At 50.8% G+C, this 22677-nt stretch overlaps 9 protein-coding genes across 9 annotated transcripts; 4 read left to right on the top strand and 5 right to left on the bottom strand.

Moving 5' to 3' along the window:
* The first annotated feature begins 684 nt into the window (after window positions 1-684).
* Window positions 685-1967, top strand: CC1G_07172 (hypothetical protein). Its single transcript, XM_001835696.2, has 4 exons — window positions 685-1072; window positions 1137-1568; window positions 1628-1804; window positions 1870-1967. Exons 1-4 carry the CDS (start codon window positions 839-841, stop codon window positions 1894-1896), a joined length of 870 nt encoding a protein of 289 aa, XP_001835748.1. The 5' UTR covers window positions 685-838; the 3' UTR covers window positions 1897-1967.
* A 605-nt stretch (window positions 1968-2572) lies between these two features.
* On the top strand, window positions 2573-4576 carry CC1G_07171 (quinone oxidoreductase; the record flags this gene model as incomplete). Its single annotated transcript, XM_001835695.2, has 11 exons — window positions 2573-2648; window positions 2705-2828; window positions 3030-3162; window positions 3193-3402; window positions 3464-3569; window positions 3642-3756; window positions 3833-4071; window positions 4130-4241; window positions 4297-4369; window positions 4431-4489; window positions 4549-4576. 11 exons carry the CDS (start codon window positions 2573-2575, stop codon window positions 4574-4576), a joined length of 1275 nt encoding a protein of 424 aa, XP_001835747.2.
* Window positions 4577-7560: 2984 nt separating this feature from the next.
* CC1G_07170 (hypothetical protein) lies at window positions 7561-8479 on the bottom strand (the record flags this gene model as incomplete). The annotated part of the gene is made up of 5 exons (XM_001835694.2): window positions 7561-7765; window positions 7823-8036; window positions 8094-8103; window positions 8168-8393; window positions 8460-8479. 5 exons carry the CDS (start codon window positions 8477-8479, stop codon window positions 7561-7563), a joined length of 675 nt encoding a protein of 224 aa, XP_001835746.2.
* Window positions 8480-9288: 809 nt separating this feature from the next.
* CC1G_07169 (hypothetical protein) lies at window positions 9289-10804 on the bottom strand (the record flags this gene model as incomplete). The annotated part of the gene is made up of 4 exons (XM_001835693.1): window positions 9289-10072; window positions 10128-10226; window positions 10287-10553; window positions 10605-10804. 4 exons carry the CDS (start codon window positions 10802-10804, stop codon window positions 9289-9291), a joined length of 1350 nt encoding a protein of 449 aa, XP_001835745.1.
* Window positions 10805-12001: 1197 nt separating this feature from the next.
* On the top strand, window positions 12002-13089 carry CC1G_07168 (Cu/Zn superoxide dismutase). The gene is made up of 4 exons (XM_001835692.2): window positions 12002-12330; window positions 12392-12589; window positions 12658-12818; window positions 12887-13089. Exon 1 carries the CDS (start codon window positions 12008-12010, stop codon window positions 12167-12169), a length of 162 nt encoding a protein of 53 aa, XP_001835744.2. The 5' UTR covers window positions 12002-12007; the 3' UTR covers window positions 12170-12330; window positions 12392-12589; window positions 12658-12818; window positions 12887-13089.
* A 358-nt stretch (window positions 13090-13447) lies between these two features.
* On the top strand, window positions 13448-14553 carry CC1G_07167 (Cu/Zn superoxide dismutase; the record flags this gene model as incomplete). Its single annotated transcript, XM_001835691.2, has 6 exons — window positions 13448-13561; window positions 13617-13753; window positions 13809-14006; window positions 14072-14093; window positions 14150-14238; window positions 14286-14553. The coding sequence occupies 6 exons, from the start codon at window positions 13448-13450 to the stop codon at window positions 14305-14307; spliced, it is 582 nt and encodes a 193-aa protein (XP_001835743.1). The 3' UTR covers window positions 14308-14553.
* Window positions 14554-14870: 317 nt separating this feature from the next.
* CC1G_07166 (hypothetical protein) lies at window positions 14871-16209 on the bottom strand (the record flags this gene model as incomplete). The annotated part of the gene is made up of 7 exons (XM_001835690.1): window positions 14871-14879; window positions 14933-15009; window positions 15074-15419; window positions 15482-15646; window positions 15702-15932; window positions 16001-16035; window positions 16095-16209. The coding sequence occupies 7 exons, from the start codon at window positions 16207-16209 to the stop codon at window positions 14871-14873; spliced, it is 978 nt and encodes a 325-aa protein (XP_001835742.1).
* A 124-nt stretch (window positions 16210-16333) lies between these two features.
* On the bottom strand, window positions 16334-21170 carry CC1G_07165 (hypothetical protein; the record flags this gene model as incomplete). Its single annotated transcript, XM_001835689.2, has 14 exons — window positions 16334-17951; window positions 18005-18099; window positions 18149-18261; window positions 18317-18421; window positions 18479-18525; window positions 18574-18617; window positions 18669-18673; window positions 18732-18776; window positions 18837-18857; window positions 18903-19167; window positions 19222-19344; window positions 19401-20923; window positions 20976-21057; window positions 21117-21170. 14 exons carry the CDS (start codon window positions 21168-21170, stop codon window positions 16565-16567), a joined length of 3909 nt encoding a protein of 1302 aa, XP_001835741.2. The 3' UTR covers window positions 16334-16564.
* Window positions 21171-21723: 553 nt separating this feature from the next.
* CC1G_07164 (NADH-ubiquinone oxidoreductase 21kDa subunit) lies at window positions 21724-22624 on the bottom strand (the record flags this gene model as incomplete). The annotated part of the gene is made up of 5 exons (XM_001835688.2): window positions 21724-21979; window positions 22035-22050; window positions 22105-22178; window positions 22231-22381; window positions 22435-22624. 5 exons carry the CDS (start codon window positions 22622-22624, stop codon window positions 21886-21888), a joined length of 525 nt encoding a protein of 174 aa, XP_001835740.1. The 3' UTR covers window positions 21724-21885.
* Between the last annotated feature and the right edge of the window lie 53 nt (window positions 22625-22677).

Raw genomic sequence — 22677 nt, 5'->3', positions numbered from 1 at the left:
CGGTATGCGTGAGGTCAGCGTTCGTACCCTGGCAGCGGCACTACTCTACGCCCAGGCCATTCTACGACACGATGTTGAATAAGTATTGGATGGACGTAATATCTTGGAAAACACACTCACCGCCAATGCATGCGGCAGGGGTTGGACCACCTTCCGGGGTATCCATGCTAGCCGGCAGAAGGCGCCTGTAGCTAAGGACACCACCAGTTCTCATCTGCATTTTGGGAGTCGGAGTCGATGTCGATGCCAATGCTGACCTCGTGCCGGCGACAAACCAGTTATAGAATGATGTCTACTATCTTTGACTGGCTTCGTCGGCGACCGTGTGAGATTGGCTGAAAAGAAGAAAGGCTCGACTCGACCTGAAAACCTGCAGCTTGCTTTCTTTCGCCTTTGTAGATCGACGCACATGGTCATTGCGTTCCGCACAGTCGCCAGTCTTGAAGTATTGTCTTGGCCCTTTAAGTATTTCACTTGAAACACGATATACCATGATAGAAACCATCAGGATGAAGTCTGCCGGTTGCTGCCCATCGCGCCTGGGAAGATTGGTAGAGGTTATAATTGATCTCGTTAGAGTTCGCAACTTACCGCGTGGCAGGGCAGGGTGTATAAAGAGTAGCGATGTTAAGCTCCACAACCCAATTTTCCCCTTCTTCCCCTCACCTCTTGTGATTTTTTTTTATTCTTCCTTCCTTCTCCCATATCTCGCTTTCAGCGCTAGTCGCTCCAGGGTTCTCGATTGAATTCTGCTGATATCGAAGGCTTGAAGCTTTTTGAACATTCATACACTCATTCCTTTGATTTTAATTTCCGGTCCTTTTCACAACCGATAGTCATGAGGTCTTTCAGTTCGCTTTTGGCGCTTTGCTCGCTTTTGGTTACTTCTGTGGTTGCTCGCCCAGCTGCGATTCAGCGTCGAGACGTAGACCCGACTCTTGTTCCAGAGTTCGGACACCCCGCTGGCTTGAACCCGACCGGAACTGGAGATTGCGACGGCATTACAAACGCCGCAGGTCAAGTGGTTAAAATCCCCTGTTTCTGCCCCCCTGACCGCAACGAGTTCTTGCAGGTGGGTTGGTCTCATCCGATCATCCGTGCAACGAGTCCAAGGTATTAAACGCCTAAAAACACAGGCCCTGAATGCGAACGTCAATGCAGGCCGCGCTGTCAATAACCCTAGCGTGGCAGTATCCTTCCCGACAGACAGTTCAAAGGCCTCGCAGCTAGAGCGCATGCAAACTGCTCTCGTAACCTTGCAAAACATGCGCGGCCCTGGAGTGGGATGCCCCGCTGCCGCAACCACCTTCCTGGCCCAGCTGCGTGCGATCCAAGATGCCCCTGAAGATGCTCCAGCACCAGTAACACCCGCACCTGAAGCTCCCGCACCTGCTCCCCCCGGCCCACCTGCAGCTGGGGCTATCGACCCTGCCCTCATCCCTGACCTCGGCCATCAAGCTGGTTTGAACCCTACCGGAACCGGCGACTGCGACGGAGTTCCCAACGCTAACGGACAGGTCGTCAAGATTCCATGCTCGTGTCCACCTGATCGCGCTACCTTCATTGCTGTGAGTAGGAGTGTTTTCGTATGAGGGGCAATTTGGCTTACGACCTCTTTCGCATGTAGGCATTGACCCAGAACGTTGCCGAAGGGCGTGCGGTCAACAATCCATCCGTTGCAGTGTCGTTCCCAACAGATGATTCCAACGAATCCAAGGCCGCCCGGATTATTGCTTCGTTGATCACCCTCCAGAATCTCAATGGCCCGGGACTTGGATGCCCAGGTGCGGCCACGACTCTCCCGGTACGTTATCTATCTTTGTAACATTAGCGCACCGTCGTTGACGCGTTTCCCTTCACGCCCACCAGGCTCAATTGAGGGCAGTCCAAGGGTAGACAGCAATTTCTGACACAGCGAGACTGTGACCTAATAGACTTTATGCAATGCGATATTTTCTTTGTTATGTTGACCAACGCGGGATGTGAGCAATTGGCAATCAAGTTGCAGGTGGAAAACGATATATTGCTCTGCGAACGTCTAATCTAGGACATACCAGTACCACGGGGTTGAACTGGTTGAATCTGATGAATTCGTTAGCACAACAAGAATTACAATCGAATTGAATCCAATGGCTCAGAGAAAATTTGACTAATGGCTATCTGCATGGTGAGCGATGGGGCTTAATCCATCTCTCTGAAACACGGGAAATTGAATTCTCATCACTTGAAAGAAGGCCGGGGGAGGCTGGTGGAAGATCATGGATATATTCTTACTTGAATGCAGGTCAGGGAGAATCGATTGTTTCTCCACGAGAAAAAACGTAAGGTTGATCTACATATTAGAGGCACCTAAAGGCAAGGCGATTAGCGTATGAATTAACGAGATAATGACAGGAGGGTTCAGAAAGCTAGGTAAAAAGTTTTCGGCAAGGGGAGCAGCGGTGTCTAGTCGCTTCTTGGAAACACGGACCATAGCAAAGATCATCTTAACGAGAAGGAGAAATGCGGGATCCTGAAGCCCAAACTCACCTAAAATACGTATGGTCTGCGCCTAAGTCCCGTCCACATCGTCATGGTCGTCGTTCTTGGTCGTGGTCGTGGTCGAAGGTCGAGCAAAGGGAAAAATCCAATTTTGCTTTTTTTGCTCCGTGAGAAATCTTTCATCTCATCCCGTGACATACTGGGCATGTGACTGATAGCACAGCCTCCTCCTGCTGGCCCGCCGCCCCCTCTCTCCACGAATCCGACCATTTACAGTGCGATTTAGGAAAAGGATTCCAACATGCCTCCGCGTTCAACCAGCTCGAGGGTATGGTGGAACAAGCATTGTAAAAGTTATAAAGAACGGCCTGCTGATAAATTCGCGGCATAACTCTTGACTGACTCGAGAAGCTGCTCATAGGTACCGTCCGATGACGCAACCGCGTTCCCCTATGTACAGTCTTTCAGGTCATTCGACAACAAGCAATATGACAGCGGAACGGTCATACTTCTCTTGTGAAGTTGACTTAAAAGCTTCCACACTCTAGACAACGCACTACTCAAGCTGGCCATATCACGATGCGAGCAATATTGATTAGAGATGAATATGGCCCGGCTGAAAACCTCTACATCGGTGAAGTCGAACAGCCAGCGCCGAGAGCTGAGCAGGTTCTCGTCAAGGTACGGTACTACTACTTTCTAAATCTAAAGATGATCGATGAAGCTTTCCCGAGCCTTCAATCACAGGTCAAGGCGTTTGGGTTAAATCGCATGGACATTTCCCAACGCGAAGGGAAATACCCGCCTCCTCCGGGAGCGAGTAAAATCCTTGGAGTTGAGTTCTCCGGAATCGTCACTGAGCTTGGCTCAGATGTTGTCGGCTGGAAAATCGGGGATGAGGTCCTAGGTCTCGTTGGGGGGGTAAGTAGGAAGAGCCCGCGAGTTTACCATGTAATCTCCGTACTCATCGAATTTTCTGCAGGGTGCTTACGCGGAGTATGTGGTTGCACCCCAAAAGAATCTCATGAAGAAGCCCGCGCACCTCACATGGGCTGAGGCTGCAAGCATCCCAGAAAACTTTCTAACTGGTGGGTGATGCGGTCTCATTCATTGAGGCAGTTCCTCTAACTGAGATTTACCATGGGCCACGCCCACCACAGCATTCCAAGCGTTGGTTTTGATTGGTGAGATATGTGCCAATGATCATGTTCTCGTCCATGCAGGTGCCTCGGGTGTTGGCATTGCGGTCATACAATTGGCACGCCTATACAGAGCGTAAGCAACATTCCTTCTGACGTCTAAATTATGCGCGCCAGTGATGGTATGGAGCTGACTTCTTCCACTTTCAAAGTCAAACAGTGATTGCAACGACCTCTACAGAGGAGAAAATTCGCCGGTTATTGAGTATTCCGAACGGAGCGACACATGCCGCCAATTACAAGGTCGAAGATTTTTCAGCGGTGGTGAAACATATCACCAAGGGCCACGGTGCAGACGTGGTGATTGATTTTGTCGCTCAGAGCCATTTCATCAAGAACTTGGATGCGATGGCTATGGACGGACGAATGACAATGCTCGCCTTGCTCAGTGGTATGCTTCCTACTCCCGCAAATGCCGCGGCGGGATCTCAGCCCGTTTGAATTTCCAGGAGCAACGGTCCACTCCGTCGACTTAAGCCCGATTCTGTTCAAACGACTCCGCATCCAGGGATCCACACTCCGATCCCGCTCTCCCGCCTACCAGGCAGAATTGATTTCTCGGTGGGTACTGATAGGGTTTCGCTTCTTATGCGTGGCATCTCTAACGCATCGTTAGATTGGATAAAGAAGTCCTTCCCGTTATCACAGGAGAGAACGGAGATGGTTCAGTTCGTATTTACATCCACAAGGTATGTTGAAGGTTGTAAACTTCAAGTATATCTGCTAATGGAACATCGTTCTCTTTTTAAGGTGTATGGGTGGAATGAAATAATTGAAGCACACAAAGAAATGGAAGCTAACAAGAATTTGTAAGTGACGTGAATTGTTGCTGAGTCCTAGGGGATGCTGCTAAGTTTTGGCGTTGTAGCGGAAAGATCGTTGTTGAAGTAGCTTAGTACAATTACATTCCCTCTGACATGCACTGGCGTCTCAACAACCCTGGTCTTTGCGCAAAGTGGCCAGTCTCCTCCCTTTCAAGTTCCTGGGAGAATCGCACTGTGCGCAAGTGAGATGAAGAGCCTTGTATACAGCTCCGAAGTAACCTGACGCCTATGTACAGATAGACTGTAAATAAGATCCAGATTACACGCTAACAGCTGACAGGGACAGTCCGGGCGCTCCTTGAGCGCCTAATTGGAGGTCGGCGGAGTTAGCATTGACTTTGGCGTTGGATCATTAGCCTGAAGAACCCCAATAATAGTACATTTTCATCACGTCGCAAGAGCGTGGCAACTTCAATGATATCGAGAATGCCCCCTCAGGTCTCGTAGTGTCCCGGATCGACATAATCAAACATCCCAGACAAGTTTAAAATCGTGATGAGACCATGTTCTCTGGGTCACCCATGCATCTCCGCTTGGCGGATGGTCCTCTCATCTCAGTACCGAGGAATGCACTCGAAGGACCGTGAGTCATCTTTGGAATAGTATGTCCAGAGCCGTCAACTTGTTGATGCCAACTCCGACTTCTGGAATCCAGAAACAAGGGAAACCCGATTTGATAGCAGCTCAGTACCCAGTTTCGGTCCTGTCAACATACTTGACTCGAGTCAATGCGAATCCCCCCGCGCCTTTTCAACCCATGGCTCGGAGCGCAAATGGGCTAACCGTAATTAACTTCTCCAGATCATTCTAGCCGCACTATGATGTTACCAATACCCAGCCAATCCCTGAGCAAAATTTAAACCACGCCTGATATCTTGATAGGTTAAAACGCATTGGCTTTCAATCATGGTTCGTCATCGTCCAAGCGTGGCATCCCTTGACCCTGCGGTTACTGCGGCACACGTCCCCTTGGTTGTCACAAAGGTGCCATATCGACTCGGTGGAACCCGACTGACATGTTCCACAAACGCATCCGTTTGTCGTCGTGTTACACTCAACGAAGCAAGTGTAACATCGGTTTCGTTTCTGAGTTCAGGTGCATCAAATGTTGTTCTCGGGTCTCCCCAGGATACCATCTCAAAAGCAGTACAAGAAACTGAAGATTTCCTCGACGGCATTCCTAGCAGTACGACTCTGGAGTTACCAGAGCTCTTTCCTATGTGGATTCTGGTCCCTCCGGGCTTCAGGACACATATTTCTTGTTCCCGTCTCCGTATCACCAGAGCCGTGCCAGTGGAAAGAGGCCGTGTGTGCGCTTCCATTGAGATGTAATTCCACAACAGCGTGGATCCCATATGGACAGGGCTCACAAACCCGAGTGTTGTACCTGTGCTCTCACTTTAAAGCGCCTCCCGTTGGTAAATGAGTCAGTCCGGAAGACAACCTACACCGACAAGCAGAGGGACGTACCATACAGACCGTTGGAAACGGCATGATTCAAGGGGGACTTCTAGAGAGAAAGTCACAGTGTCTGGATAATTAGGTTGACTCATTCCGCGTCCAGCGGCTCGTTTTGGTCACTGTATTCCTTCCAAAATTTGGCAGAGGGAAATGCTGTAGTGCTGTGTACGATCACGGCCTGGTTAACCTTTAGGGATCTTCTGCAGTGCAACTTTGTGTGGTCGAGCTAGAAGAGAGACGATATTCAGGGTGAGGTTACCCGACAAGCCTCATGAAACTGATGATATTGACGTATCCGCTGTTTGGGCGTCGTCCAGCCCCGGCCTTCATCGGGCAAGCGATCTAACTCCAATCGCATGTGCACCACAGTCAAACCGTTGCGAACCTCTTGAGTACCGACTGGGCTACGAGCCCTTGGAACGATTGCCTAATTAGTCTCTCAATTGATGAACGCCCGTTTACATCTTTTTGGATACGAGATCTCGAGGGCAAACTATAAAAGCTCACTGGAATTCCCCAATGATTCACCCAGCCCAATTTCTCTCTCGTAGAGTACCAACTAGCCCTTCGCCTCTGAATCCAGCCTACTCGTCTCGATTCACAAATTATGAGCGGCCAAGTCAAATCGGGATCCAACGGAGGTCAAGGCTCTCAAACAACTGTGAAAGGAGGAGCTTCGTCAACAGGCGCAGTCTTCTTCTAGACCTGGAGCCTGAAGCGCGGCGTACATTCAATACAACTCCCGGCACCTCACCACGCGGATTGGTCGAACTCTGTCCACAACAACCACTTCCCATTTTACCAGCTACATCTATTTCTCCCACTTTAACATTCACTTTCGACCATAGAGGCATGAAATACCGAAGATTCAAGGAATGCTGGACTCTCCCTAATCTCCTTCTCCGTTCTGATCCTCGCATTCGCATATTTACACACAAACCATTGCCCAAGTCATTGTATCAACTCATGGACTGGTCGGACCGCACGTACATCTACCTTGTAGCACTAGTATTTCATGTCCTCCCAGGAACCAGCTCAACCTATTATTATTGGCCCGAACTACGTAGAAAACATATTTTTATCTAATTTGCCTATCCTCGCTGCAACCGTAGATACGGATGATATATGTGGGATTAATGTATAGAGCAATATGGCACAGTTCAAGACACTACTACTATAAAATCGTTAGTATATGAACTCGCGCTCGTCTACGCGCCTTTCCCGTGCAGGAAATATCGTTGATGGACAGTACAGTATCTCCCTGACCATCTAATCCGAGGTTACTGCAACCCAGGGAGCGTCCTCCGTCCCTTTTCCTTCGGGTTGGGATGGACTTTGCCCCGAGTCCGCCCACGGATCCAGATATCTCGCAAGGTCCGCCTTATCATTCTGCTCCGAGGTCCCGAGTATCTTGACTGCAAGTGAACGCCTTTCGGTCTAGAAAGGAAAGTGACAAGCTTTTGGATTGGAGGGGACCGACGTGCACAATAACCTAGCATGCCAATCACGGAGTAGCAAGACCCGGGAGTCGATTTACAGAATGGTAGCGATCGCTGTATCCATCGAACATAGTCAATATCATTGTCAATGGTGCATTACAGATGGGCCTTCACATCTGCCAGTGAGATACCGACAGATTTCAGCGTCCCGTTCTCTCGTTGGTCCCACCAGCGAAGGACGCTATCTACAACCTCTTCTTTTTGCCCAGTGAAGTTGTGGTCCGCAGTCTCGGCAAAATGGAGTGTAGTCGTTCCCGGGCTTCGCCCGCTTAGTGCACGGGTGTAGATCAAAGCATCGTACCTGCTCAAAATATAAGCAAGCAGAAGAGAGGAATTGGATGGAACAACTCTAGCTTACGGTGGAACAACGTTGTCTTGGAGCCCGTGGATGCACAAGACGTCGGTGTGTTGAGGAAAGTCCGTCCAGACGAACGAGGTATCCCATTCGATGAATGAGCGAAGATCTTCGGGAGTGATTCTGGCGCGAACGACTTTCCTCGCCACAGTTACGTCCCATTCATAGTACCCTTGCCTTGCAAATGCCTCAGACCATAGTTTACCGGCCGCGGATTCTATGAATCATGAAACTGTTCAGTTTCGACCGGACAGGAGCTATATCATTGGCTTACCAACGATCTTCTATGTTAGAAAGCGAATGAGTGATCCACGGAGATGAGACTAGAGAACGCTGCAGCTGACGAACCTCCATGCGATATCGACCGGACACGTTCACGAACGCCGAAACTTTTCTACCGTCCTCCGAGGTCGCCAGCCAGCGGAAACCCGCTATAGAACCCCTAGAATGACCTATGACAAGATCGATTGAATAGCCATATTTGGCCTTGAGGTAATCAGCCACGGCCTGCAAATCCTCGAGATCCTCATGCAGCGCTCCTTGTTTCCAGCGACCTCCGCTTTCATGATTTCCACTTCATATGTCGGTGGGAGATGAGTACATGTGCGGTAACAGCACGCATCAGCATACCAAGACGCACCGGAAGTCAAAGCGCTTCATGGAATAGCGGATGATGAGTAGGCGCGCGCATCAACACCGTGACAAGAACATACCAGCGAATCCAAAGGCAAACGCTGTGCAAGGGTCTTCTGAAATAGATAGTCCTTGTGCCTATAATCCGTCGTTGTCGCAAGGCGGGTTGAGCGACAGAGATTGAAGAAGAGATAAAGGAAGCCCACCCTAAAGTCCCATGAAGAATCTATCAAAGTTCAATTTTCAGCACCATCCAAATCTGTCAGAGCCAGTAGCCGCGGAGGTACCAGTGCGAGTTTCCGGCCTTGAGTCGTTTGAATTGGGTCAACTTGCTCAAGGATGCCGACTAGGTGGCAGTCCTGTTCCTTTGGATGCGGAATAGATAATTTAATGGACCTCCGTTGCTCCATAATCTGGTTCGCCCGCGATTGATCACAAAGGCACTGAGGCTGCCTGGAGGAGATAGTAAGGGAGAAATTCGAAACTTGCAATCTGGGAACTCACTTTATCAATGACCCCCGTACCGGAACAAGTAGCATAGGTTTTTGCCGGCTACCGAGTTGCCACGTGAAAGAGAAATCGGTCCCTTACTTCCAACTTGGCAGCGGTAGATCCTAACACCAGACGATATCGAGGCCGAAGATCTGCCCCACACCCCTCATTACACCAACGGGCTGCCTGGAGCTGAAAGGTACGATGCCCATAAGCGAGGAGACCTACCTGGCGCAATGCTTTTCACGTCGGTTTCCAGTCAGCGTCGATACGGTGATCAGAGGCAATGGGATTTTGATCAGGTAACAAGTAGGCACTGGCGAAGTCTAGAAAAAGGGTCCATCTCAATTCTGAGCAGCTTTCTTGCCAAGCAGCGAACTCTTCGCAGTCTTGCCACCCTTCTGTTTGATAATCTTCTCCTTTTTCTTCTCAATAGATTTGACCTCCCGTTTCGACTTCAGATCCTCCGGTTGTGTGGTTGTAGGCGGTTGCGATGGTTTGGCCGATTTGACACTTGCCTTAACTGTGGGGGCGGGCTTCGCAGAGGCAGGAGTCTTGGTTTTCTTGGTCGAGGGAGCAGCGGATTCTGTGGGTTGGGGGCCATCCTTCGTGGATTTGGAGCTTGAGGCCGTTTTCTGCTTGGATTTCTCTCCCGAGTCGGCGGCGCCCGTTTTGGCTTTTTTGGTGGAGGGTTTGGACATCGCCTTTGCGGACTGGGTGACTGCGGTTTCGGCATTGGTCGATTTGGCTGTCCTCGAAGGCGTGTCCTTCGTTTTCTTCACTCGTTTCCTAGGGCCATCCTCCGACTGATCATCCGAACTCGACTCCCTCTTCCTTCCGTTCTTCGTCTTCACAGCTCCGGCGTTCTCCACCTCGGAATCATTGCTATCATCGGGGCCCTCGTTTTCACTGACGGCTTCAGCCTCGAGATCGTGCCAACGCCCCTCCCCTGATGCATCCAAGGAACACGTCCATATCGGCAAACTGACGCTGTAATTGGTTTTGATGTGAAGGCTTTGGATGTTCTCCCAGCCATCCTTGATGTTGGCGACAATAGTGGGCAGAGCCTTTTGGAGATTGGCGAGTACATGGGCGGGTTTGTGAGAGAGATTCGCGACCTTGACGGATCTGCATAGGAACATGAGTATACACCGGCATACCATATTTGCATCAGGTAACATACGTGCAAGTTCCTTGGTTTTGATTCATGTAGGTAGACGAGATGGAACGTTCGAGTTCGCCTTTCAAGTCTTTACGGGTAAGGCAGACCGGAATGGGTTGCCTACAAGGCGACGGGTGCTGTCAGCTTATTTGATGATCTGAAAGTGAGAGGGGGACGCACTTTTTAGCCTCGAACCACTTCTTCCCCAGCAACTTTGGCAACAGAGGAACCACTCGTTCGTCGGCGAGGAACATGCCATTCTCTTTTAACAGCGCTCTCCTGGCCTCATAAGGCCTGAATTTCCCCTTCAACTTCTCGATTCCAACCACCCGTGAGATGAACTTGATGTTATGACTTTCGAGGAGGTCCTTGTACTCTCGTTGAGGATCTTTTGTAATGAGGCAGATCGGGGACGTCCTGGGGTCGACCAGAGGGTGTACCACAGGTCTGTAAAGGGGATTAAAACGTGTTTGGGCGTTAAAAACAGATAGAACTAACACTTTTACAGGTTTTATTCTGTGGCCAGGAGGGATTTTCTTGACGGTTATGTTCAACCAGATGTTGGGCTCTTTCCCTGGAATCAGCTCTTCTTCTTCGAGTTTTTGCTGTCTTTTGGTTTCATACGAATGTAGGGCTTCGATGGCCTTTTGGCATTGTTTTACGGAGACATGTCCGTCGATAAGTTCGTCTGCGGCCATCGTCGACAACGTTCAAGGGTAATGGCTAATTCGACTAGAGTTCAATTACCGCCTTCCCATCAAAACAGAGAGAAAAAATATGTTTGCGCTTGTTGTGGATGGGCCTCGACGCGCTGGTTCGAACCCCGCGACGCGCCGCCTTTGGCGCTTGACCAGGCTTGACCCCGTTTGCCAACATGCGCAAAATCCCCAATCGACCTGAAATCACGACAAACCTTCCGATAGAGAATTCGAGCTGGTTCGTACACAAATCTTGACGAACATCCCCCGTCCGACCCAATGTCGGACTCGCTGGATTGCATGTTCCTTAAGGCCTACTGAAATCTTCGGTCTCCATGGAAGGCAGCCAAAGGACTCCCGGTACCTTCGGGCAGGATGTCTTCGGCTGGCGAAGGGACGGGGAACTCAGCAAGAAGAACCAATCAACGCTCTCTGTCATTTTCCGTGCCGGATCAGCGGTTTGAACAAACCCACTTTTGGTCGGCGGATGATACTTATGTCGCCAACGACTTTATATCGGACGACCAAGACGGAGACCGCTCGTCAAGGACCAATCTACAACCCTATTCGAATTCGTGATGGGCTTTGGAAGACAAAAGGTAGGATTGGGAATACTCAACGCCTCGAGGTGGACTTCCGACGACAGAATCGGGCCCGGGAGCATCGCATTGTGGTTGTAGTTCATCGAAGCGTTCGCCGCTTCTTACCCACTCCTTGCCCACTCCCGATCTCTCTTCTACCTGGCCTGCCCCAGTTGACATCATTCAATCCACTGACTTCCGCCCCCATTATACGCGCCATGCTCCAGCAACTTGTCTTCGAAGCTCCAAACCAAACCTGGGCGACGAGAAAATGAAAGATTTATTTCGTGCTGATTTCGTCATCCTGCCCAAGATAGAATCGAAGACCAACCTCAGGAGGTGGCCCCACGATCTGTGTTCATGGACAATCAGCGTGTGATTCGACCTGGAAAGCCACCCAAGCATATGCGGGATTCGACGTTCCAGGATTGACCACCGAGCTTATGGAGGTGATAGCGATGTACAGTCGTGTTGAAGTCGCTGTTGAACAGAACTTGAAGACGAAGATCTGGGCCGCACTAAGTATAGCGCGCCAAGCCAAGATGACATTTCTATTTTTACGTGCTACTCATAGACCCCTGTAATCGTTGGGCTTGTACCCCACTCTTGAACCCTGCCCGCCATGGACTCATACCACCACAAGCCCAAAAAGTCTTCGAAGCCCTTGATTCTGGGCCTAGTCGCTATTATCGTGACCTTGTTCGCCAGTTACCAGCTATATAACCTGCGGGAGGATTCCGGCCGACTGGTGACTAAGGCAGGTCCAACAAGGCATAGCCTATAAACCCCCCAGCTAATTCCAGGCTAGGCGGTAGTCGTTCTGAAAGGCGATAGCGCTGTCACGGGTACCGTGTTTTTTGAACAATCCTCGCGGAAGGCGCCCGTGAAGATCACTGGCAATATCAAAAACTTGGATCCAAACGCGCTGCGAGGCTTCCACGTTCAGTGCGTGCTGCTACCTGCCCGATTTTTCCTCTGAAACACGGTATTGACACGCTTTTCACAGCCAGAAGGGAGATATAAGCGACGGCTGTGTTTCAGCCGGGGCCCACTTCAATCCATTCAATAGGAATCATGGCGCCTCTTCGGACTCTGAACGCCATGTCGGTGATCTAGGCAACATCCAGAGCAACGAGGAAGGAGAAGCCAACTTCTCCTTCGAGGATTCCCTTATCTCCTTGAACGGTCCGCTGAGCATCGTAGGGTGCGTCTCGTATCTCCTCCAAAGGCTTCCTTTCTCCTGCTAAATCAATTCTCCCTGATTCTCCGTAGACGCTCTATTGTTGTTCACGCTGTGAGGCTCTCGACTAGGTGGTATTAGAAGAGGACATCGGCTGACTATTTATAGGGCACTGATGATCTTGGGAGAGGCAATAATGAGGAATCTCTGCGGACCGGAAACGCTGGGGGCAGAGCAGCTTGCGGAATTATTGGTGAGTGCAATATGGGCTTAATGCGAACTCATTCCGGGACGAGGGTTGAATGGATCGCTTGGCGACAGGACTGGCTTGAATTGGTCGCATCTGTTTGACTTCTGCTAGGCTTTTTGGACGCACGAGCCCAGGAAAACTACATACGTAAAGACCGCCATCCAATTCGCTTCCTTGACAACTCGAACATACACAAACATTTATCGCACTGAGGCATTCCTGGGCACATATGTCGTATATCCGAGAATATATGGCTTCTTATAACCGGATTAAAGTCGCCATTTAACGAGCCAAAATTACAGCTTAACACTGGCAAAATCTCACACTCTTGCCGCCTTCAAACTTGCCATCCACCAATCGGTGAATTACCTCATTAATATGGGGTTCTTGGAAGGCAGATACAGGCGGATCTGGGATGGGCTGCATCGTGGCGGTCCGTGGCAGTGACCACATTCTTGACGCCAGGTGGCACGCGTATGCCAGTGGAGTCCTCGTTTACGAAGTTACACCGGACCCTTTGGAGCTATATTAACTCGAGGTACGCTAAGCCATAAATTGACACACAAAGCGCTCCAGACTGCCACTCTCAAACATCCCTTTCACCTCTTCTACCACCACCTTTTCACCTAGTCATGCAATCTGCACCCTTCCTGGCTCTCTTGTTGGCTTCTTTGGCCGCTCCAGTCTACGGCACCTTCTGGGGCTGGGGAGGAGCTTCCCCCGTGTCGCCACCTACGGTCAAAAAGGTAAGTCGACAGTTCGAATTCTTCTTAAGCATCTCTGACGACATTGATTCTATAGGCCGTCGTCGTGTTGCAGGGCACTGGGACCGCCTCGGGTATCGTATATTTCGAACAGCCACATAAATTCGCTCCAGTGAAGATCACTGGCAACCTCACTGGCCTGGACGCCAACTCGCTGCGTGGATTCCATGTTCAGTAAGTTCATGCGGTTGAGTGTGTACGACATCTTGGCGCTGACCTCGTGTAATAGCCAAGCTGGAGACACCAGCCAGGGATGCGGCTCTGCTGGTCCTCATTTCAACCCCTTGAACAAGAAGCATGGCGGCCCAACTGACAAAGAAAGGCACGTTGGTGATCTCGGCAACATTCAAACCAACGAAGAAGGCGTGGCCATCCTCGACTTCCAAGACAAGGTCATCTCATTGAACGGGCCTTTCAGCATCGTTGGGTGAGTTGATTGTTCGTGTGACAAGCGTTCCACGATCTGACGGGCAGTGGTAATGTTTTCTCTAGTCGCGCGGTTGTTCTTCACGCTGTAAGTGTTCAAAGTCGACTTGTATGCCTCTGATGCCCTCCTGAACGTTTACTTAGGGCACCGACGATCTCGGTCGTGGCGGTCACAACGATTCGTTGACGACCGGTAATGCAGGTGGCCGATCTGCTTGCGGTGTAGTTGGCAAGTATCTACCTCTCTTCGCGCATTCTCCTGGCTAACAATCCCCTTCAGCTATCGTCGAGTAAGCCTGTAATATTCGCGTTTCTTTAGGATGATTTTCGGGACATAAGTTGTACTTGAATGACGAGCCCAGAGGCGGGGATAATGCTACATCCTCGCGTAGGATAAACTAGCCAAACGGAGGCTAGATTATGGACTTCCTTCTTTCACGAACCCTTCATGAACTCGAAATGTAACAGATTTCCCAACGAACTTTGACGCTTGAATACTTTAGCTCGGACATTTGACCCCTCCAATCAATTAAAACAATCTGTTGCGACGATAAGACCGTGTATTATTGGAACTTTGTCACTTCGAATTCTCGTGCCTTCTTCGCACTTCCTTCTGAATTCGTCGACGACTTCGAAGCTTAATGTTTCCGGCTGGAGACTACCATTACGGAACCACCGCGCTGTATTGGATCATCCTGAGATTATGCCGCAGCTTCATTCGACTAAATGCTTCCAATGATGTTTTGTATTGAAAGAACTGCGAGGAAATCCGCTACTTAGTCACATGGCAATGGAAGTGAAGATGGATGAGCTAAATATGTACCATTGGCACTTGGCTCTGGCTAAAGACGCGTCCTGACCGCGTTTACTGACACTGTATCGGGGGTGAGCAATAGCATCCCCTCATTGGAACAAACGTGAACCAACCTGGTAGTAGTATGGAGGGGAAACAGCGACACAAGTCGTCCCCTCGACGCAGTTAGTGGGGCCGGTGTATCCGTTTCCTGTATCGCAAAACCCGCTCGGTAAACAAGCTTCTTGACGGAGTTGTCATCAAAGATCACATACCTCCACACTGACCATACTTGGTCTGCAAAGGACCGGATGGAGTAGTGGTGGTCACAGGGGGTGGCGGAGTGACGACCGGGGGAGTGGTCACAGGTGGTGGGTTGGTAACGACAGGGGGCTCAGGTCCGGGAGAAGATCCATCCCCAATTTGGGTGGTAATGGGGCCTTCTTCGATGTAAACACCGCTGACATACCAGTCCTCGGGGGGATTTCGGTTGACGATTCGAAGCACGCCGACGTGGAAATCCCGGGAGTCAGTGAAGGTGTTGGCAGGAACGTTTTGTACGACCTTGACGAGCGGGTTGCCGTTGGTGGAGGCCCAGAGACCGACAGTCTTAGCGGTGAACTAGATATCGAAGGGCCTGTTACATCTGGACACTAAAGCAATAGAAAGACCACATCACTCACGTCAATGTCGTACGCAAAGTTGAACCAGGTGTCAGCGGTGAAGGGGGTGCTCCATCTCTCGGTTCCTCCGGCGTACCACCCGAGGTTAGAAGGGTTAGAGCCGACACCGTATTTGAGTTCAGTGAAGTGGCTCTCGAAGAACATAACTTGATGTTCAAGAGTTGGCTAGGAAGACTGTCAGCTTACGACGTCCTGATCTGAGAAAAGTCTGTAGCCATACGTCGGGTGCGTTGGTATTGGTCCTCTTGATCGAGAAGTGGTAGAAGAGGTTGCCCTGGCCCAAGTTGGCATTGGTCTGAGGGATCAGCTCGGTCCTCATCATCTGCGAGTTCCATGTCGCAGTGGTATCAATGGTAACCTTCAAACCTCGCAATTCCGAGGTGATGGCAGGGTTTTTGTATGAGGGATCGAGGTTCAGGTATCGAGAGGTAGGTCCGCTGCCCTTGATGTACTGTTGTCATACCAGTGGATCGACGTAAGCGCGCCAAGGCGGACGTTGAGGATGGTATTAGCGCCTACCCATTGGTATGTTCCGACTTGGTTTGCCCAAGACCCTTGGAGAGGAGACGGAGTTAGCTTCGAGGCTAAAGAGAGTAAGCGGATTTCCACATACATCGATCGAAGTCTGCGGGGGTAGTGTAGTTGTTAAAACTTCCATCCCACACGATACGGCCTGCATTTGCAGAGACCGCAAGAAGGGAAAGGAAAACCCAAGGCAGACCGAGCATTTTCAACAAGGTTAGTGGTAAGAAAGCTTGGGAGAAACTGGAAGTATGTGGTATCCCCGCCATGGGTATAAGTACCCTCGACGGATCCGCCAACGAAAATCCTCGGCCAAGCGTCGCTCGAATGGATGGCGCAAAAGGGAAAAAGCTCGGATTCGGATAAATTGCAATAATGGTACATCGTAATTCTTCCAAGGCTGATGGGACAGTCGTGAAGGTCATGAGATAGGTGGTGAATGCAGTATAATGATACAATAAGTAGTGCAGGATTCCAATTACCGGTGTTCTAAGGTTTCACGGGTATAACAAAGCGCAAATGGAAGCACGAACATTGAGAGTAAAGTGGGGGAGGCGGAATTTAGTCGCCTCGCTTGAACATCCATGAAGTAAGCCATGATTTTGAAGATTTGGACTTGAGGCTTTCGGCTTCTTCGTCTTCGAGTCGGGTGATCAGAGCTTGCTCTTCTTCCGCTAGGATCTCGTGGAAGATGGCTTCCTGGGCAGAGAGATTCTGCGGTTTCTGTGTCGGAGTCTTCGGTAATGATAAGGCTGAGTTGTTGGCGACAGAGAGGACCAGCTCTGCTTGAGCGTGAGCGTCAGGTCGAACGCCGAACTCTTGCTCATTGGATGAGACGCGGTTGAGGCTGGACGGAGCGGCAAGTTGGAGCGCGGATAGAATAGATGACGACCTCCCCCGACCCATCCTTGACGGACCGGAACCAGCATCGGATGCGGGTGGCATATGAGACACAGGTGGAACCTCTAGCATGCTTGTTCGGCGTCTTGCCAGCGATCCAGAGGCCAAGGGAGGGCGAGGTCCGCCTTCACTTGTCGTATTGGCTCTCCGTCGACCATTACGTGAGATAGTCGACCGTCGAGGTCGCAGAGCAGGCTCAATTCCATTCTCGCCTGACTTGACCCGTCTCATGATTCTCGGAGGTAGTTCGATGTCTTCCGTGCCGTCGACAGCGGGCAGCGACTTGAGAGACATGGGTGGCGAGACCGCGTTTATATGAGACGAAGTGGCATCTCGATCTGACTGCGACAGTTCACCTGGCGACGAACGCTGGACCAACCCAAGCCAACTCCCCAATTGACCCGCTGATAACTCGACTGTCAAAGATATCTTCAGATCAACGGTGTCGTCGAGATTCAATGCTCCGAGAGGGTTTCTTGGGAGCCAAAGAACATTGTTGATCGGCCGGGTATAGTATGGGTTGTCGTACGGCAAGTCAATCGTGTCCTGATCATCCCATGTCAACCTTGGAGGGTGGGGCACGACGGGGCCCGTGTCGGAGTTAGCAGAAGTGATGAGCCTTATAGCAGGGTTGCTTGATTGGAACGATGGTTCAGCCTGCCAGGGGAATCCATCCCGAGGCAACTTCGCATCGGAGTCGAGGACAGATGCAGGGGATGCTTCCGAAGGACGTTCACGGCGGAACGTCCTCTGATTCTCCCCGGGAGAGGGTGGAGAATCAAACGGAATTGGTTTCCGTCGATATTTATGGCGGGGTTGCTGGCGGAGGGTGTTATAAGAGAAGTTCATCCAACGGGGGAGCTTCAAGGTCAAAACGGAAGGTTTCGAGCTTCCGGTTTCAATCAGGTTCTTCCTTTCTTGATGGCTGAGGTTCTCCGGATCGTCAGGATTAATTTCGGGGTCGTCTTCTAACGAGATTTGCCCACAGAGTGCTTCTGCTTCAGCAATGTCATCGAGTTCAAACTGCGCTCGACACATGCGGGTTAACCTGGAGAGGTAGTCAGTTCGAAGGTGTCCTCAACACGATGGAGACGGACCTACAGCAGCTTGAAGAGCACTGTGAACACTATGAGGAACGCGCACACCCCGACGTTGGCCTTCTTCTGCAGGACTACCATATACGCGAGCATCACAACCTGATATACTATTAGAAAAAATCACGAACGACTCTGGGAGTTTACATACCAGGCTGAGGACTAGGCCATCCAAGGAGTATCTGACCATCCGGATGAGCAATACCTTGCCATTGCCCTCGTAATGCTTAGCATAGACATGAATCAACTGATTCTTGATGACGCCTAAGGGACAGGTTAGCTGAGCCACCCCCACAAACCTAATGCGCAGCGCACGTACCCGATTGAATAAAGAAATATAGGGCACCAAACGGCAGCACGAACGGATTCAAGAGGCAGAAAAGCAAGAGAATATGTAGCACGAGTAGATGATTAGGTAACCAATCTGGGAAGAGGAAAGGGCATCAGTGTAACGCACGGGAAGGCGTTAGGGGGAACTTACAATAATAGTTGAGCGTTCTTGGTCGGATCCCGACCGCGCGTTTACGCCTGAATAACGGTGAGCGAAAGAATGGCGGTTACTATGGGGTCACTTACGGCGTAACTTGTCGTGAAGTGGCAGGGTACGTGAGGAGGGGGAGCTATCGTATATGGTTAGAAAGGTCCGCCAGCCACAGATGTCAAGTACCTACTCCCACTGGGAAATTGAAACCCGGTCAGTATCCAAGTTGAGCGGGGCTATGGAAGGTACTTACGAAGGACCAGTTCAAACCCTCCGTGCATAGCCGTCGTGAAAATCACTGCAAGAAAAACACATTCAGCACCAAGCCACCAAGCCGACAAACCAGATTCATGCTTACACCAGCCAACATAGAAAGGCCCTGCAGTCGGAAAGCTATCAGCAACAATTTCAATTAATCCTATACCCGCGATATTCTTAAACGACTGCAGGATAGACTGCATGGCGGCAGTCCCAACGCAGAAGAAAACCAAAACGTTAACGATGAGGAACTTGTAATAGCGGGTCATGATGAGGTCGTGAAGGGCACTGAGGGTCGTGATTGTATGGGCTTTCTTGGCAATGAGGAGGAGGATAAGAGGAATGAGGATGGCGAGTAGGGCGACCAGGATAGTAGGGATGAAGGATTGGATGACTTCGGATTGCCATGGATGGCGTTCAAGGTAGGTTTTCTAAAAGGTACGGTAAGCATGAAGGGATGAAAACGAAAGGCGAAGACGGCTTACCAGACTTGGCCAGAACAAACTGATGTTTTGAATGGAGACTAAACCGACCAGGAGGGATACTGGGAAGAGCCAGAAGAGAGTGAATCCCCAAACACCGGCGTTCACAATCCAATCCTTCAGAAACTGCACAGGATACTAGTGAGTCGGAAAGCCCACAGGAAGAACACAGCCTTACATACCTCGCCATGGAACGAAGATTTCATGACTCTGTTCCAATCCAAGTCCTGATACTCAGGAGCCATGGTAACCAAACATGCCAAAGGATTGTTGGGATGGACAGCCAAATACTTGCACGCTTTTCTCGCATCAGCCGGATCCGCAAACGTCACAAACGCCGTAGAAACTGGGTCAAAATCCGAGATAGACTTGGATCTGTTCTCCGTAATGAGCGAGGTTAGGAGGTTGAGTTTGGCGGTGTAGTAGTCTATCGCTGGGACGGGCTTGCCACGGAACAGTTGATTGAGGCTAACCAGGGGTTGGTAGGGGTCGAGAATGTCACGGGGAAGACTGAGGAGTGCGTCCCACACTGTCGGATGTCCCCTCGTCGACTTCCTCCGCCGTTTCTTATCGGGTGGGTACTTGGTGTGTTCCTCCGTATCTGAGCTGTTCGCGCTTGAAGTCGGCGATTGCTGGGTCAACCGCTGGAAACTCTGCTTCGACATTCTCCGCTTAGGCTTTCTGAGCGTACCACGCGGAAGCTCAGACTCGAGCTCACGGACGAATGGCCCAAGTGTCTCAACGAGCTTATCGAGCTGCTCTTCGTCGTTCAAACACGCCACCCCGCCCTCTCCGCGTTCCAAATCTGGCACATGCTCCGACCTCCGCTTCCTCGCCGCTTCGGCGGCCTTTGATGACGCGATTTGGACAGGCTTCTTGCCATCCTTCCTGGTCATAGCTTCTTTGGCAGCCGCGAGAGCTTTTGTAGCGAGTTTGATATGAGCCGTCTCCAGAAGTCGCAGGATCTCTTCCCTGCGTTCCAGGAGTGATGCCAATTCTGTCATCTTGCGCGCGACAACCACCCGCTCGATAACAGGAGGCTGCATGCTGCTTCGTGAACTGGAGCGCTTCGTTTCATCTCCCGATTCATCCTCGCTCTTTCCAGGCAAGAGAACCTCCGGTAGATGCGCAGGAATCCTTTTGGCCTTGTTGAAAAGGAAAGCAACCGACTTGTTGATGAATCCGGGTTGTACAGAGGATGTGAGGCCCATGCTGGGCTTTTCGATCTTGCGAGAAAGATAGTATTCAAAGTACTCTTTGAGGACCTTTTCATCGCGTAGTTGGCTGGGGACATTGGAAACCATGACTGTTCGAAGGCGTAGCCCAAAGTTGGGGTGATTGCGGTCGTGTGTCGGGATGTCTTGGAAGGCGTATTGCGGATGAGGGTGTTGGTAAATGCCTGTGTCGACAGACTCGGGGTTCTGGAGGAACGTTTTCCGTTTCGCTGCCAGTTTCTGTGTAGTCTTTGCACGTAGGCGGAAGGCACCGTCGCATACCCATATCAGGGTAGCCATCCAGGAGAGGGTCACCCAGAATAATAGGCACATGTGGATCCAGAGGACGGAAAGGCCTTTATCTGTCGTCACAAGCGAAGATATAGAGGCTCTTGTCATTGATTTGGAGGGGATTTCGTCGTCGGAGAATTTGACATGGATGGGGAACAAGATGGGGAACGTCGTGAATGTGTGGAGCAGCGCAAAATAGACTGGTCAAAGAGTTTACAATAGTTCCAAATTGAACAGAGAATCGAGACTCACAGCATCCACGGAGGAAACGAACGTACAGCGTGGCGTCCACGCCTCTCAGCTTGTGCAACTCGTCCTCTGGAAACCTGACGATCTGTTTCACCCATGAAAGCGGCCAGCCTGTCGGCGACGGTGGTGAGGGGAACCTGGAACCTGATGGTGAGCCTCCTGCCTGATTTTCTGAACAAGAATATGCACCTTGCCCATGATCTACCGTTATAGAGGCTGCGAACGGTCAGTTATGAACTTTGAGCGAAGACACACGACGTACTATCCAAACTCCCAAGTCTCCCGACTCCCAAGACCATTGCCTGTCGCCTGAGGGACCTTCAAGCCCGCTCTTCTCCTCCTTTTCATCCATTCTTGAGCACCGACGCATAGAAAGGTGATTCCGAGTCCAATAACGGTCTGGTTTATTAGCCCACTGCGATACAGAGAAAGTAAGGATGTTCCCAAGCTAAGCCAAGAGGAGAACGGGAGTAACTGAATTGTCAGACGCACCTATAGTTCTTGGAAAAGGGCCTGGTCTGGATATCGCCCATGCTACTACCTCAAAACTATGTGGATAAGAGGCAAGAAAGTAGCATTTAGAACTGGCGAATTATAAACCAGGTGGCTTCGTTGTCGACCCACAATGCACAAGGCCAGTCGTTGCCCAATCTTGGCTTCTACAGTTTCCCACCCTCCCTTATCCCCGAGCACCCCAAATCGGTCACCCGCAAAGTCTCACCCAAATCTCGAATGGCAAGAACAAGGAATCTTATTCGCCTATCTATCAGAAGCCAGAGTCTACTAACCAACATGTCTATCATTGGCCCTGTATGAACGGCCTTGGGAACCCCTGCGACGCGACGGTAGCTCGAAGCGGATGTGGATGTGGACAAGAAAGCAGAGGTTTCTACTAATCGAAACAGTTGGCTCGTTATTTGGTCCTCATGATACGGAGCTTGTGAGGCTTGTAGACAAAGTTCTCGGCATAATTCTTGGGGGGGATACGCTTGACTTCCGGAGGTTGGCTGTAAATTGAAGTTAGGAAACAGTTGCCTCCGTCCATTTTCATCGAAAACGCACACATAGTAGTCCCATCCTACACTCTATAGTTAGTAACGAATGGGGGCAACATGTGCTATACCAAACTCACCCTGCTTTTCTGCGAAATGGGCCGCGTCCTCCTTGGACCTGAATGTAAGCCGGGTACCCTGCATGTAGTCGGCACTGTGATATAAAATCAGAGAGCTGTAGCTGTCGTTTGAAGCTTTGTACGCACGAGCTGGCCCAACCCATGAGGGGGTTCTCCCACCGAGAACCTCCAGGCAAGATGTCAAAGTCTATCCTCCAACGTTCGGTCTTTCCGGAGCCGCTTTGCATAGTGTTTCGGGTTGGCTGGTAAATTCGAACAACACGCTGCCTCAATTCAGCTACAGGAATTACTTTAGCATTAGGCAACCCCTGGATAAACTGGTGGACGAACTAGGAGCGCCACTAATGGTATCAGCAGCGAGGATTTCTTCGGTAGGAGGGGGAGTTGGAACCACTGCCGAGTCCTTGGTCGATGTAGCTGGAGTGGGGTCCGACTTGCTAGAGTTGAAACGAGCACCGACAGTGGTGCGAAGACCCGCGCCAGGCCGAGCCACGGCTTGGGCAGCGCGAAGAAGGGACATGGTCGTTGTGGAGAACGATGAGCGCAGGGAAGACTCGGCGTTGGCAGCCTCTG

This window comes from Coprinopsis cinerea (assembly GCF_000182895.1).
Source record: "Coprinopsis cinerea okayama7#130 chromosome 8 map unlocalized cont3.8, whole genome shotgun sequence".
Taxonomy (NCBI): Eukaryota; Fungi; Basidiomycota; class Agaricomycetes; order Agaricales; family Psathyrellaceae; genus Coprinopsis; species Coprinopsis cinerea.
This window is presented reverse-complemented; position numbering and strand designations above follow the sequence as displayed.

What these genes read in the sequence shown, in the direction of transcription:
- CC1G_07168 (XM_001835692.2), top strand. Translation starts at nt 12,008, where the DNA reads ATGGACTCATACCACCACAAGCCCAAAAAGTCTTCGAAGCCCTTGATT.
- CC1G_07172 (XM_001835696.2), top strand. Translation starts at nt 839, where the DNA reads ATGAGGTCTTTCAGTTCGCTTTTGGCGCTTTGCTCGCTTTTGGTTACT. An exon ending in ACCGCAACGAGTTCTTGCAG is followed by an intron (nt 1,073 to 1,136) that starts GTGGGTTGGTCT and finishes CTAAAAACACAG; the next exon opens with GCCCTGAATGCGAACGTCAA. An exon ending in ATCGCGCTACCTTCATTGCT is followed by an intron (nt 1,569 to 1,627) that starts GTGAGTAGGAGT and finishes TTTCGCATGTAG; the next exon opens with GCATTGACCCAGAACGTTGC.